General features: G+C 45.8%; 1 protein-coding gene across 5 annotated transcripts in view; it reads right to left on the reverse strand.

Annotated features, from left to right (window-relative positions):
- glt8d2 (glycosyltransferase 8 domain containing 2) overlaps positions 1 to 13,495 on the reverse strand; it is a 47,432-nt gene that overhangs the window by 13,325 nt on the left and 20,612 nt on the right. Inside the window, exons 2-8 of one of the 5 annotated variants that reach the window (XM_061913278.1) lie at positions 13,241 to 13,284; positions 1,849 to 1,886; positions 1,593 to 1,786; positions 1,382 to 1,499; positions 1,226 to 1,310; positions 1,040 to 1,152; positions 778 to 944 (exon numbers count right to left, since the gene is read on the reverse strand). In XM_061913278.1, coding sequence (XP_061769262.1) covers positions 778 to 944; positions 1,040 to 1,152; positions 1,226 to 1,310; positions 1,382 to 1,499; positions 1,593 to 1,786; positions 1,849 to 1,886; positions 13,241 to 13,259 — 734 coding nt within the window. In that variant the 5' untranslated portion in view covers positions 13,260 to 13,284. Of the gene's footprint in view, positions 1 to 777; positions 945 to 1,039; positions 1,153 to 1,225; positions 1,311 to 1,381; positions 1,500 to 1,592; positions 1,787 to 1,848; positions 1,942 to 13,240; positions 13,288 to 13,495 lie in introns of all 5 variants that reach the window. The other 4 variants (XM_061913276.1, XM_061913277.1, XM_061913275.1 and 1 more) reach the window with 4 other exon arrangements.

The following is a 13,495-nucleotide window of genomic DNA, read 5'->3' on the forward strand; positions in this document are numbered from 1 at the left end:
GCCAGGGGAGAGGAGCCACGAGGCGGGAAAGGAAGGCAGGAATCCGGCCAGGTGAAAAAGTTGACTGGGGCGTCCAAAAACCAACGTCGAAGTTGATCCTATCAGTGGGAGAAGGGCAAAGATCCAACAGTGTTTGGCGGTCATACACAAGCAGTGAGCCGACAGAGACGAAAATAGACGCAAACAACACAAAAAAACAGAGCTGACAGCGAGAGACGGCAGGCCAAAGCACATGCTGGCGCCATCTTAAAAGGAACGGCCATGTAACACACTGGTAAAAATGGCCCTGTGCCAACTTTCTGCTGCCATTAAATCCTTAATTGATTATTTACTTGCTCAGTGGTCTTGTGGTTAGAGTGTCTGCCCTGAGATCGGTAGGTCGTGAGTTCAGACCCCGGCCGAGTCATACCAAAGACTATAAAAACGGGACCTATTACCTCCCTGCTTGGAACTCAGCATCAAGGGTTGGAATTGGGGGTTAAGTCCCCACTGCTGCTGCCCACTGCTCCCCTGTGGTGATGGGTCAAATGCATAGGATAATTTCACCGCACCTCGTGTGTGTGTGACACTCAGTATTTGAACATTAAATATCTAGTCTTTGCAGTTTATTCAATTGAATATAAGTTGAAAAGGATTTGCAAATCACTGTATTCTGTTTTTATTTACGATTTACACAACGTGCCAACCTCACTGGTTTTGGGTTTTGTATGTAATTTGGCTTCATACTTTCAGGTCAATAAGAGCTTTTATGCTATGATGATAGTAACACCACCCTACCTAAAATTGTCCTCCATCCATTTCTCGAGGTGCTTGGTGATCTTCTGTTTTTTCCACTCACTTAAATCGGCCACAAACACGCCAGGGTTGAAAGAGCAGTCATTCGGGTTGATGCCGAGGTCTTTCACTTCCTGTTTTCTGTAGTCCAGGAAGCCCATATAGGTTGTCTATGGTGGCAACAAAAAAAAACGGATTAGTTGCATTGTTTTCTCTGTGTGTGTGTGTGTGTGTGTGACTCCAAACTTGAATGACGTGCACCTGCCTGCATGCCGATGCTGCGCACCATCTCATGAGTGGAGGGCAGGTCGCAGTCAGTGGCGAAAGCAGCGGCATGTCCGGGCTTCATTTTGACCCTGAACAGATCCCTGATGTCACCTAAAGCAGGAAAGTACAAAAATGGTCTGCAGACAACTCCTTTTCAAGCCCATGGTGTTGTTATGATACGTACCCTGCACGATGACATCATCATCTAAGTATATCACCCTTTTATGGTTAATCCCAAGCAGCGGTAGGTAAAAGCGCACAAAATTAAGCTGCAAAAAATATATATATTTTTTTTTTATATTGATTTACAAAGAGAACCACATTCTGCATACAGACATACTGGATGTAGCAGATCTGGTCTGGATGAGTCTGGTTTCACTTTCCCTCTTAGAACCATGGGATTAAATTCCAAAATCTTATATTTGATGCCTTTCAACTGCGTTTCCTCTATGTAACGTCTGAAAGGAGAGCGCTGGATGTCATGATGTACCCATAGACAACCCCCACGTGCACCCCTGGGCATCCTGCATATTGGTACACAGTCCAGCTACCTGGTCTCTGTGACGGCATCCCGCAGGGTGACAATATAAAAGAACACGGGCTGGTCCGTGTTGCTGCGAACGCTGTTGATGGTCGCCATGGTAGCGCCCAGGCGCTCCTCCGACGCACAGATGACAACGGGGATGACTTCATCCACCTCTGGCTGTCTAGCTACACCAACATTCTTCCAGTGACCTTTGGAAGACTTTTTTTTTTTAGTAAACATTACTCAAAATATCCACACTAATAAAACGCATTTGCGTTTACCTGAAGGTCTGCGGCGGATGGAGGCTCTGAGTAGCGCGCTGTGCAGGAGGAGACACAGCATCAGCACCAGTAACACCAGGAGGAGCCCATTGACTAAAATGCACAGATTTAAAGGGGAAAATTATCACCAGACCTATGTAAGCGTCAATATATACCTTGATGTTGCAGAAAAAAGACCATATATTTTTTTAACCGATTTCCGAACTCTAAATGGGTGAATTTAGGCGAATTAAACGCTTTCCTATTTATCGCTCTCGGAGCGATGACGTCAGAACGTGACGTCACCTAGGTAACAAAGCCGCCATTTTCTCAAACACATTACAAACACCGCGTCTCAGCTCTGTTATTTTCCGTTTTTTCGACTATTTTCTGGAACCTTGGAGACATCATGCCTCGTCTGTGTTTTGTTGGAGGGTGTAACAACACTAACAGGGAGGGATTGAAGTTGCACCACTGGGCCAAAGATGCGAAAGTGGCAAGAAATTGGACGAAATTTGTTCAAAATGCGAGGGTGTGGGGAAAGCCGACGAAATGGTCAGTCGTTTGTTTCGCACACTTTACCGACGAAAGCTACGCTACTGCAGAGATGGAGAGATTGTGTGGATACCCTGCGACACTCAAAGCAGATGCATTTCCAACAATAAAGTCAACTAAATCACAAAGGTGAGTTTTGTTGATGTTGTTGATTTATGTGCTAATCAGACTTATTTGGTCGCGGCATGACTGCCAGCTAATCAATGCTAACATGCTATATAGACTAGCTGTATGTACATTTGAAACTATATTTACATCCAGCGTTTCCCTCCACCCACACTTAATGCCAAACAAACACTTACCAATCAATGGATTTAAGTTGATCTAGTGTCACAAGATGCGAAACTTCCGATCGTTGGTCTGCACATTTTACTGGCGATGCTAAGGGCAAACATGGCCGAATAGCGTCAATAGCTATTTGCTCAATAGCTTCAGTTTCTGCTTCAATTTCGTTTTCGCTATCTGCCTCCATACTCCAACCATCCGTTTCAATACATGCGTAATCTGTTGAATCGCTTAAACCGCTGAAATCCGAGTCTGAATCCGAGCTAATGTCGCTATATCTTGTTGTGCTATCCGTATTGGCATCACTGGATGACGCCACAGGAAAATGGACGTTGGCTTCACAGATAGCGAAAATCAGGCACTTTAAAGCTTTTTTTTAGGGATATTCCGGGATGGGTAAAATTTTGATAAAAAACTTAAAAAAATAAAATAAGTCACTGGGAACTGATTTTTATTGGTTTCAGCCCTTCTGAAATTGTGATAATGTTCCCCTTTAAGATTTAAAGGCGTAAACTAAACATTTCCTACAATAGCTGCAAATTGATGGTTTTATATTGTTTACAAATATTAGCTTAAGCATAACCAAGGCCGGGCTTCACGGTGGCAGAGGGGTTAGTGCGTCTGCCTCACAATACGAAAGTCCTGCAGTCCTGGGTTCAAATCCAGGCTCGGGATCTTTCTGTGTGGAGTTTGCATGTCCTCCCCGTGAATGCGCGGGTTCCCTCCGGGTACTCCGGCTTCCTCCCATTTCCAAAGACATGCACCTGGGGATAGGTTGATTGGCAACACTAAATTGGCCCTAGTGTGTGAGTGTGAATGTTGTCTGTCTATCTGTGTTGGCCCTGCGATGAGGTGGCGACTTGTCCAGGGTGTACCCCGCCTTCCGCCCGATTGTAGCTGAGATAGGCACCAGCGCCCCCCGTGACCCCAAAAGGGAATGAGCGGTAGGAAATGGATGGATGGATAACCAAGGCCACCCTGGATCAGCTTTGCTATGATGATGATGATGATGATGGTGGACCAGCCAGGAAACCTCCCATTTCATATTGCCATTCAGGCCACTGTGTTGTTAACACAATTCTAGATAAATTAAAATTAATGTTAAGAATGGAAAAATGTATAAATGTCCCTCAAGTTTTAATGTCGTAAAGAGGGACAATGTCCCTCCCTCAGCAACAAGATATTAATTAACTCACTCTTAACAAGATGTATAGGCCCACAGATTTGTAAAATACAATTGATTAAAAATGGGCTTCGCTACACATCTTGAAATAAAGCTTGGAGTTCTGCCAACTGCAATATGTCTCGGTCAACACAGACTACGGACAAGGCATGAGTATGGTTTTCTTTCTAAACTAGCCCGTTTAAAAATGTAAGGTTAATGTTAGCACTGTTAGCTCACGTAGTGTTGCTATCGTTAATTTCATCTCCCCCATTATTATTTTTATTATTATTATTATTATTATTATGATTATATTTTTTTCTACTTGTCGCACTTTTATTATTTTTATTCTGCAAATTATTTTTTACTTTTTATTTGACTCTTTTTACCGTATCTTGTTTAGCTCATTCATTGTTTATATTCTATGTTTGTTTGTTTTTTGGATTTTTTTACTCTATGCTTTTTAACCTGTAAAACACTTTCGGTTAATTTAAAAATTGTTGTAAATGTGCTATATAAATAAAGTTACCTTGCCTTGCAAACAGTCTGAACTCCAGCATCAAGGCCAGATTTTAGACAATACAACATTTTTGGACCTCTGGCACGCATTTAAAAGAGTTAAAAAGTATTATAATATAGGACTTTAAAGCAACTATCACTGTTTATTGTAATATTGTCTCGTTATAATGTTAGCATTGTCATGTTGCCAGTGCCAGGTGCCTCAAAAAGACCCAAAACATCACAAGGGACCCATGTCACCCCGGACATAAACTTTTTGAACTGCTGCCCTCGGGCAGGAGATACAGGACAATAAAATGCCGGACAAACAGATTTAAGAACACTTTTTACCCGAGAGCAATAGTGTCGCTCAACACAAGACAAGAATGACTGTGGATGTGAGTTGTGTGCTTGGTATTTTTATGTATTTGTGATGGGCGTGGCGTGCCGGGGTGTGGCAGGGCCGGCCTCGAGGTTGGCGACAGGTGATTGGATGACACAGCTGAAAGTGTTTGTCTAATCACCTGTCGCTCTGTAAAAGGCCGCAGTCGTGAGGCGGCAAGGAGGAGAGATGGACATATCGTAGCTGGCAACAGCAAGACTGGGTGAAAGAAGAGAGACAAATTGCTGAAAAGCATTCAGGTTTATTGGAAAATAAAACATTGTTGAACCTAAACCAGGTCTGTCATGTCTATCCCTGGTGGTCCGGAGAACCCGGAAGCAAGAGTCTTCCACAACTTGGCGCCCAATCTGGCAGGATCACCGGAGACAGGGGAAGACGACCCCCTGGAAAATTTAGCGAGTGTGCTCGCCGAGGTGGCAGCGGCCAACAGTGCCAAGTTCTGCGGGCGTTGGCTGACCAGATGGGCAGGACCCGGCCAGGGCCAACGGCCGTCACCATGCACCGCATGGGGGATGAAGAAGATCCCCATGCCTTCCTGGACATTTTTTCGGCCACGGCGAGAGCATGCGCGTGGCTGGAGGAAGAGTGGGGTGTGCAGCTCTTGCCGCTCCTGACGGGGGAGGTGCAGCGTGCTGCGCTCAGCCTGCCGGCGGCAACCAGGGTGCGCTCTACTGACCTGAGGAGGGCGGTGCTGGACCAGACGGGAGGCACCGCTGAAGAAAATCAACGCCGGTTCGGTCCATGCGTCTGGGGAAGGAGGACCGGCTATTTGCCTTTTCCCACCGGCTTCAAGAGGCAGCGACGCGCTGGCTGCAGCCAGGAGAGGGAGAGGGCCGACTGCTGGATCAGATCATCCGGGAGCAGCTCTTGGAAGCGATCCCCGAGAAGACGGCCGACTGGGCAGCTGCAGTGACCCTCGCTGAGGATCATCTGGCTGTCCACCGCGAGACGCAACCCGCACCAATGGCGCACGCACGGAGCGCACGAGATGAGGAGAGAGCGCTGCACATTCCCCGCTTTAACCGGCATGACTCCCCGTCTGTTCTTTCCCCGCAGGTGCCGACTGCTGTCCCCAGAATATTTCCCGCGCAGACGGCGCCTCAAACGCTTGGGCAGGCGTACTGGAGGCGTGGGCGGCCCGGTCGCGCGCGTCAGGGACCTCAGCAGGTGGAGGTGGGGCGCGTGGCCGCGGTGGCCGGCCCTTCAGTGCCCTCCCCCGACCCGGGTGAGACGTACAGTATCAAGGTAATGATACAAGGGAGTACATACCAGGCGATGGTGGATTCAGGCTGCGGACAGACCATGATCCACCAGAACCTGGTTCAACCCGGGGCTTTGAGGCATGCAACACGGCTAAAAATCAGGTGTGTTCATGGGGATGTGCACGAGTACCCTATGGTGCCAGTAGAAATTTGGTATGAGGGCCAAAAGCGTAGGGTAGAGGTAGCTGTAAGTACGCACCTCTCGCACCCCGTAATTTTGGGCACAAATTGGCCGGGGTTTAGGCGCTTACTGACACAATACGTAGGGGTGCGTTCACGGACCGTAGGAAAAGGGAGTATCCGCGCAGTTCTCAGTGGGGAGGCGGGGCCATCGACACTGCCAAGCGGGAACCGGCGGATGCTTCGCGGGAAGCCTCCCCGGCCCCCTATTGGCGTCCTACGAAACTTTGCGCGCGGCCTGGGACCAAGTAGATTATATAGACAGTCAGCCGATGCCCCCGGGAACAGCGCGGGTATTCCCTCACTTCTCCATTATGAGAGATAGATTATACCGAGTGACCCGTGACACTCAAACAGGAGAAGAAATCACAGAGTTGTTGGTGCCGAAACGCCGCCGGGAAATTGTTTTCCAGGCGGCGTGTATTAATCTTATGGCTGGACATTTGGGGTATGATAAAACACTAAATCGGGTCATGGTCCGGTTCTATTGGCCGGGCATCCGGGCAGACGTGCGCCGCTGGTGTGCTGCCTGTCCGGACTGCCAGCTAGTGAACCCAGCGGCCACCCCGAAAGCCCCTTTGCGGCCATTGCCGCTCATGGAGGTCCCATTCGAGGTCCCATTCGACAGAATTGGGATGGACCTCATCTGATCATTTCACCCGAGCTCACGGGGGTATCGCTTTGTGTTCGTTCTGGTGGACTACGCAACGCGGTATCCCGAAGCAGTGCCGCTGCGCTCCATCTCTGCCAAGAGTGTGGCGCAAGCACTCTTCACGGTCATTTCCCGCGTCGGAATCCCGAAAGAGATTTTGACGGACCAAGGCACGTCCTTTATGTCACGCACGATAAAGGAACTGTACGGATTATTGGGAATTAAAGCAATCCGCACCACCGTGAATCATCCACAAACGGATGGGCTGGTGGAGCGGCTAAACAAAACGCTAAAAACCATGATCCGTAAGTTTACGCACAAGGACAAACCAAATTGGGATAAATGGCTGGATCCCCACATGTTTGCGATGCGGAAGGTACCCCAATCCTCCACTGGCTTTACGCCTTTCGAGCTGTTATACGGCAGAAAACCACGCGGAGTGTTGGACGTAATTAAAGAAAGTTGGGAGGAAGGTCCAAGCTCCAGCAAAAATGAAGTGCAGTACGTTATGGACATGTGAGCAAAACTCCACACGGTGGCACACTTGTCACGTGAGAATTTGCTCCGTGCCCAGGAACGACAACAGCGCACGTATAACAAGGGGACCAAGCTAAGAACATTTTCACCGGGAGAAAAAGTCCTTCTATTACTCCCAACATCCAGCTCAAAATTACTTGCAGAGTGGCAAGGACCCTTTGAGGTCACACGGCAAGTGGGGGATGTGGATTACGAGGTTCGACGCTCGGACCGGGGCGGAGACATGCAAATCTACCATCTTAACCTGTTGAAGGCATGGAGGGAGGCGGAGCCTGTCTCCATGGTAACAGTAGTGAGAGAGGAGGGGGAGTTGGGACCAGAGATCCCGCGCTCTGTCCCTCCCTCTCCTCTCCCTTGTGATAACTGGCTCACGTTAGCACAAAAAGCGGATGTTGTTAAACTGCAGCGCCGCTTCTCTGATGTGTTCTCCCCTCGGCCCGGCTGCACGAATCTCATCCAGCATCATATCGAGACCAGCCCGGGGGTTACGGTGCGCTCTCGGCCATACAGGCTCCCCGAACACAAACGCAAAATAGTTTGGGAGGAATTCAAATCCATGCTGGAATTGGGGGTAATAGAAGAATCCCACAGTGCCTGGTGTAGCCCCATAGTTCTTGTAGGGAAGAAAGATGGGTCTGTGCGGTTCTGTGTGGATTACCGCAAGGTGAATGAAGTATCACGGTTTGACGCGTACCCCATGCCTCGGGTCGACGAGCTCCTGGATCGGCCGGGCACTGCTCGTTTTTTCACGACACTGGATTTGACCAAGGGCTACTGGCAGATTCCCTTGTCACCAGAGTCCAAGGAAAAAACGGCCTTTTCCACTCCGGAAGGTTTGTACCAATTTGTCACACTTCCGTTTGGCTTGTTCGGTGCGCCTGCCACATTCCAGCGCCTCATGGACCGGGTGCTGCGACCCCACGCTGCATACGCGGCCGCCTACCTGGATGATGTCATCATCCAGAGTAGCGGCTGGGAACAACACATGCAGCGGGTGGGGGCAGTGCTCGAGTCCCTGAGGCAGGCGGGGCTCACCGCCAACCCGGCGAAGTGTGCAGTTGGCCGGAGGGAAGTACAGTATTTGGGGTACCACTTGGGAGGAGGGCAGGTGCGGCAGCAGGTAAATAAAACGGCGGCTACTGCGGCCTGCTCAAACCCCAAGACGAAAAAAGAGGTGAGGCAGTTTTTGGGTCTGGCGGGGTACTACCGGAGGTTTATCCCCCGGTTTGCAGATCTGACCAGCCCAATAACTGACCTGACCCGAAAGGGTGCCCCAGATCTGGTCCAGTGGACGGAGCGGTGCCAGCAGGCGTTTGAGAGGGTTAAGAAGGCCCTCTGCGAGGAGCCGGTTCTACAGATGCCTGATTTTTCCCTCCCGTTTTGTCTGCAGGCTGACGCGTCGGGCAGAGGACTGGGAGCTGTTTTGTCCCAGCAGGTGGAGGCCGTCGACCGTCCCATCCTCTACATCAGCCGTAAGCTGTCTGAAAGGGAGGCCAGGTACAGCACAGTAGAGAGGGAGTGCCTCGCCATCAGGTGGGCGGTCGGGGCCCTCCGATACCACCTCCTGGGGCACTCATTCAGCCTCTGCTCGGACCACAAACCCCTCCAGTGGCTCCACCGCATGAAGGATGCCAACGCGCGGATCACCCGTTGGTATCTGGCTTTGCAACCCTACAACTTCAGAGTGATCCACAGACCGGGTGCACAGATGGCTGTGGCCGACTTCCTGTCCCGCTCTCTTCCAGGAGGGGGGGGGGAATTGGCGCGGCCGGACGGCGTCCCGGCCTGAGTCGGGCGGTGGAGGTATGAGATGGGCGTGGCCTATGCGCCTGCGGGGAAGCTGGGTGTGGCAGGGCCGGCCTCGAGGTTGGCGACAGGTGATTGGATGACACAGCTGAAAGTGTTTGTCTAATCACCTGTTGCTCTGTAAAAGGCCGCAGTCGTGTGGCGGCAGGGAGGAGAGATGGACATATCGTAACTGGCAACAGCAAGACTGGGTGAAAGAAGAGAGACAAATTGCTGAAAAGCATCCAGGTTTATTGGAAAATAAAACATTGTTGAACCTAAACCAAGTCTGTCATGTCTATCCCTGGTGGTCCGGAGAACCCGGAAGCAAGAGTCTTCCACAGTATTTTATGTATTTTTATCTATTTATCTGTTTTTATGTTATTTTGAATTTACACTAAATTAGTTTTGCTTACTATTTCGTTGTACAATGACAATAAAGATATCCATCCATCCATCCATTCCCTACCGCTTATTACCTTTGGGGTCGCGGGGGGCGCTGGTGCCTATCTCAGCTACAGTCCGGCGGAAGGCGGTGTACACCCTGGACAAGTCGCCATCTCCTCGCAGGGCCAACACAGATAGACAGACAACATTCACACTCACATTCACACTAAGGCCAATTTAGTGTTGCCAATCAACCTATACAATAAAAATATAATCAATTCTATTCTATTTTATTCGATAAGTCATGACTATTGTGGTTTTGTTGTCAACTTCCTGTCTTGGTGCTCTTGTCTTGCCAGTTTTTCCTGTTTGAACTCTGTGTTTTGAAGCACCTTTTAATTGCTGTTCTATAACCTGCAGTACACCTGATGCTCATTGTTAACTAGTTTTATTTAGTTCTACTTGGTTCCCTTCTTCAGAGCTGGATCATTCTGTCACGGTTTGGTGAGCGTTGCTTTCGGCGTTACCCCAAGAATTCAGGGAACGGCCGGTGGAATGCAAGTAAAAGTAGATTTCCATCCATCCATCCATTTCTACCACTTGTCCCATTCGGGGTCGCTGGAGCCTATCCCAGCAGCATTCTGGCAAAAGGTGGGGTACACCCAGGACAAGTCACCACCTCATCGCAGGGCCAACACAGATAGGCAGACAACATTCACACTCATATTCACACACTAGGACCAATTTAGTGTTGCCAATCAACCTATCCCCAGGTGCATGTCTTTGGAAGTGGGAGGAAGCCGGAGTACCCGGAGAAAACCGAACACAGTCACGGGGAGGACATGCAAACTCCACACAGAAAGATCCCGAGCCCGGGATTGAACCCTGACTACTCAGGACCACATGCATTAACCCCATTTTCCACCGTGCTGCCAAAAAAAATAGATTTAATAAAACTAATTAATGAAGAGCATCAGGTGTGCTGGTAGGGCATCGATCAGAAAGTAAAGGTGCTTCAAAACACAGAGACCAAACAGGAAATGCTGACAAAATAAGAGCACCAGGACAAGAAGTGTTTCTAAACACAGAAAGTTGACAACAAAACCTCAATAGTCATGACTTATCATGACAAGTATGGAAGCATCACTTTAAATAACACAAATTAACATATGAAGTTACATACTATTTTTGCACAATTCATCTTTTGTTTCATTTTTAAACTTTTGGAAATAGAAATGTACAGTACCTGTCAAACATATCATTCAATAGCATTGGGAGTGTGTGCCAAAACTTTTCACAAGCGCTGTAGTTGTTTTACTACAAGGAGCGATACAATTTCCACAGAACTGAAAATCATTATTTAATGATGAAAATATTAAAGGAGCCCTATCATGCAAAACCAACTTTTCCAACCTATTGGTACCTGCTTATGTGTATTTGGGATCTGCATAAGTCACAATAATTTGAAATCAAACATGAAGGCATGGCTGAGATATTTTAAAAACAATCTTGCTTTCATTCAAACTCCCCCAAATGGTCCGTTTGGAATTTTGTTGAAGTGCGACGTTTTATTTGAGTGACGTTTTGTTCGCTTATAATCTGTTAATCATTTATCCTTTGTTAAGTAAAACATTTAATCACAATTAATCACATTTTGTGCACTTAACTCATAATGATAATCAGAGGTGGGTAGAGTAGCCAGAAATTGTACTCAAGTAAGAGTACTGTTACTTTAGAGATTTATTACTCAAGTAAAAGTAAGGAGTAGTCACCCAAATATTTACTTGATCCATCCATCCATCCATTGTCTACCGCTTATTCCCTTTCGGGGTCGCGGGGGGCCGCTGGCGCCTATCTCAGCTACAATCGGGCGGAAGGCGGGGTACACCCTGGACAAGTCGCCACCTCATCGCAGGGCCATATTTACTTGAGTAAAAGTAAAAAGTATGTTGTGAAAAAACTACTTAAGTACTGAGTAACTGATGAGTAACCTGATTACGGCAACAAATAATGCACAAAAACATAAATATAGCAATGAGCAAATTCAGAGCCAGGAATATCTCTTAAGCAACTAAAACAATAATATATATTAAATAATAGTACATCAAAATAAAAATAAAATAAATGGCACATTGAGCCACTATAACTTAACAGCACCATAGCCTCAGTAGGCATTCATTGATTTGATTGATTGATTGATTAAAACATGTATTAGTAGATTGCACAGTACAGTACATAATCCGTATAATTGACCACTAAATGGTAACACCCCAATAAGTTTTTCAACGTTTATCAATTACTTAGTAAATGACTAAGTCGAGGTGATCTACCTCATATATACATTTACATACACACACATATCATACATACACACACAAATCATTTATACACACACATATCATATATATATATATATATATATATATATATATATATATATATATATATATATATATATATATATATACATATATATATATACATATATATATATATATATGTATATACATACATACATACATACATATATATATACATACATATATATATATATATATATATACATATATATATGTATATATATATATATACATATATATACACATATATATGTATATATATGTATATATATATACATATATATATATGTATATATATGTATATATATATTAAACATATATATATATACATACATTTATATATACAGTATATAATTTATATTTATTTATTTTGCCGTTTTTGTTCACATGTTGAAGGTGTTTTAATGAATATACATGCATATTTAACATATAGATTCCTATCTTTCATGAAGACAAGAATATAAGTTGGTGTATTACCTGATTCTGATGACTTGCAATGATAGGAATCAGACCTCCACGTTTTCAATTGGAAGTGAAAAAAAGTTCCTCTTTTCTGTCCAATAACACATGAAAGTCGTTGTTTTTTGGCATCTTATCTGTCCAGCTTCCATATTCGTTTTTATACACTTTACAAGAAATACATTGGCGGCAAACTCCGTGGTTTGCTAGCTTGTTTGCGCAGGGTTTGGGAGACTCTTATTTTGTTAGCGCAGGCGCGATGGAGCGGCACTTTTATTGTGAAGACAGGAACTGTGCGATCAGTCTTTAGGCTTTTGACGGGAAGTACGGTTGAAATAAAGTGTCTTTTTTCCTTTACACTTTGGATTGATTGATTGAAACTTGTATTATTAGATTGCACAGTACAGTACATATTCCGTACAATTGACCACTAAATGGTAACACCCGAATACGTTTTTTAACTTGTTTAAGTCGGGTCATGTGACCGCCTGGCTCTGTTTGATTGGTCAAGCGTCACCAGTGACTGCATGTGATTGGTGAAACGCAGGCATGCGTAGCTTCTACTTTGAAGCTCTGTCATTAACCAAAACAAACATTAATAGATCGATTAAAAAAAAGTAGCGAGTAGCGAGTAGCGAGCTGAATGTAGATAAATGGAACGGAGTAAAAGTAGCGTTTCTTCTCTATAAATATACTCAAGTAAAAGTAAAAGTATGTTGCATAAAAACTACTCGTAGAAGTACAATTTATCCCAAAAGTTACTCAAGTAAATGTAACGGAATACATGTAGCGCGTTACTACCCACCTCTGATGATAATGAATTGTGCTTAATCAAAAATAGAAGTGTATCTTATAATGATAAATCATGAAAAAAATATTTGTACTGACTTTTTCTCAGAAGAGCCATAGTTCATGCTTGTTTGCGGGAACATCTGCTGCAACAACAAATATTATCAAGTCACTTGAGAGCCACCAATTTCAAAGAATTGACTTGCAATAAAGAAAGAATTATGTCGGTATTACTTCTGAAGAGACACTGAAACTTTCCACTGAAAATTAGTCAACACTTTGAGTAGCAAGATACGTGTGTTTTGTGTGCAGTCAAACATGGCGGTGGTAGCTTACTGCATGAGTGACTGGTAT

The sequence above is a fragment of the Nerophis ophidion genome, linkage group LG10 (genome assembly GCF_033978795.1).
Source record: "Nerophis ophidion isolate RoL-2023_Sa linkage group LG10, RoL_Noph_v1.0, whole genome shotgun sequence".
Classification (NCBI taxonomy): Eukaryota; Metazoa; Chordata; class Actinopteri; order Syngnathiformes; family Syngnathidae; genus Nerophis; species Nerophis ophidion.